General features: G+C 51.8%; 1 protein-coding gene across 1 annotated transcript in view; it reads left to right on the top strand.

Annotated features, from left to right (window-relative positions):
- The first annotated feature begins 1,851 nt into the window (after window positions 1–1,851).
- FAM3A (FAM3 metabolism regulating signaling molecule A) overlaps window positions 1,852–2,473 on the top strand; it is a 6,651-nt gene continuing 6,029 nt past the window's right edge. Inside the window, exon 1 of the mRNA XM_017520818.2 lies at window positions 1,852–1,922. Within this exon, the coding sequence (XP_017376307.2) occupies window positions 1,852–1,922 (71 nt within the window). The remainder of the gene's footprint in view (window positions 1,923–2,473) is intronic.

Below are 2,473 nucleotides of genomic sequence, written 5' to 3' on the forward strand. Positions count from 1 at the left end.
GTCTTATATGGGAAGTGACAAAAGTGGCTGTGGGCTTCTATGTAAACCCGATGACACCCCTGCTGTCACCTGGACAAAGATGAAGATCCTTGGCGAGGGATAAATTGGGATAGGGTAGAGAGTAGAACTCAGGAACTGGACTTCAGACTTGCTAAGGTGGCAGCTTTATGGATATATCCAACTGGAGCTGGCCAGTGAGGAACCAGCTGGCAGGGAATGGTTTCAAGAGAGGTCAGGGCTGGAACTAGAAAATAGGAAGTCATTGATACATGGTGTTTAATTAAAGAGCTGGGAGTAGATGACATCATCGAAAAAGCCACTACAGGCCAGGCACAGTAGCGCATGCCTGTAATCCCAGCACTTTGGGAGTCCAAGGCGGGTGGATCACTTAAAGTCAGGAGTTCGAGACCAGCCTGGCCAACGTGGTGAATCCCCATCTCTACTAAATAATAGAAAAAAATTAGCCGGGCATCGTGGCAGGTACCTGTAATCCCAGCTACCCAGGAGGCTGAGGTTGCAGTGAGCCAAGATCGTGCCACTGCACACTCCAGCCTGGGCAACAGAGTGAGACTGTCTCAAAAAAATAAAAAGACACAGCCAGACATGGTGGTTCACACCTTTAATCCCAACACTTTGGGAAGCCGAGGCGGGTGGATCACCTAAGATCAGAAGTTAAAGACCAGCCTGGCCAACATGGTGAAATCCCATCTCTACTAAAAATACAAAAATTAGCCAGGTATGATGGCATGCACCTGTAATCCCAGCTACTTGTGAGACTGAGGCAGGAGAATCGCTTGAACCCAGGAGGCAGAGGTTGCAGTGAGCCGAGACTGCACCATTGCACTCCAGCCTGGGTGACAAGAGCGAGACTCCGTCTCAAAAATAAAAAGTAAAAAGACACTACAGGTAGGGACCAGAAGGCAGCCTGGGACGGAAGCCTGAGAAAGTCCAATTTTTAAGGGAAGGGTAGAGGAAGACAATCTAAGGAGAATGAGGAGTGTCCAGAGAGCGTGCTGTTCTGGAAGCCAACAGAGAAGTGAATCCATCAGGAGGACATGGGTAACCTACTGAGAGGCCAAGGAAGATCAGTGCTGACAGGTGACCAGCAGTGGTGACACCGCAAAAATCAGCAGCCTTGACAACAGGCTGATTTGGTGGGGTGGCGGAGGCCAGGCCAGGCTGGAGTAGGGTGGTAGGGAGTAGGAGGTGAGATGATGGAGTGAGTATAGATGACTTTGGGGCAGGCAGTTGACAGGGAAGAGGAAGGTTAGGGAGAGAGGATGGGGGGTGTGGTTTTGAAGAAGAGTGTTTTCTTCCTACACATTGGAGATGTTGAAAATACAGGAGAAAGAGTAAGGTAGAGAGAGTGATCACTATTACAAGAAATCAGAGAAGGCCGGGGAGCTTGCAGCCCAAGTCCCAGCAGGTAAAGGGACTGCTTTTAAAAGGGAATAGGGACCCTTCTCTCTTAGAACAGGAGGAAAGCAGGGGCAGGTGGGTGCCCAAATATATGGGTGGTTTCAGAGGCAGGAAGTTGAGGGGGTTCCTTGAAGAAGGCTGGAGCCCTTCTTGAGCAGAGAGTTCTGGAAGGCCCCCTCCCAGACATGCCAGGGAGAACCAAAGCCAGCAGCCTTAGGATTTGAACTCAGTTTCCTCCTCCCTGTCAGGGAGCTCTTCTCCCTCTCAGGCCTGGTGGAAGGTGACTTCTTTCCAAGTAGCAGGGGAGACCCAGTCATGCAAGGCTGTGGGGTCATTCTGGAGTTCACCGTGTCTGAGGCGAGCCTGCCCTGTGTCTGTCCTGCCTTCAGGCCCTGTCCGCATTGTGGCCCTAGTCGTCGCTGTGGGTCTCACATGGATCGTCGTCAGCATCCTCCTGGGTGGGCCTGGCACGGGCTTTCCTCGAATCCAGCAACTCTTCACCAGTGAGTGTGGGACCCTGCCTTGTCCTTCTCTGGAGGCCACCAAAGTGGCCACCTGGGCCTGTGGTTGAGGCTCAGGGTTGGGGGTTGACGGGTTCTCTGTCTCCTCCCTGGCAGGCTACCTTTAACTGTCCCCAGTCTGTCTCCTGGCATCAGGCACAGCCTCCCCCACCACCTGATTGCTTCATCTAGGAAAGTCAATACCTGGTCACTAGAATTCTGTGCCTAATTGGAGTCAGTGGGGCCAGAGTGAGGGGCAGGGAGCTTCCTCTTAACATGGGGAGTGATGCCCTGGTTGCTCCCTGCAGGCTCTGAGATGGGGAGGGGATTCTACAACTTGTTGGCTGGTAATAGGGCACCTAAGTACTTTTTTGTTTCTTTGTTTGAGACAGAGTCTCACTGTGTCATCCAGGCTGGAGTAGAGTGGTGCGATCTTGGCTCACTGCAACCTCCACCTCCCTGGTTGAAGCATTTCTAGTGTGTCAGCCTCTTAAGTAGCTGGGACTGCAGGTGCACACTACCAAACCTGGCTAATTTTTTTTTTTTTTTTTTGG

The sequence above is a fragment of the Cebus imitator genome, unplaced genomic scaffold (genome assembly GCF_001604975.1).
Source record: "Cebus imitator isolate Cc_AM_T3 unplaced genomic scaffold, Cebus_imitator-1.0 Scaffold883, whole genome shotgun sequence".
Classification (NCBI taxonomy): Eukaryota; Metazoa; Chordata; class Mammalia; order Primates; family Cebidae; genus Cebus; species Cebus imitator.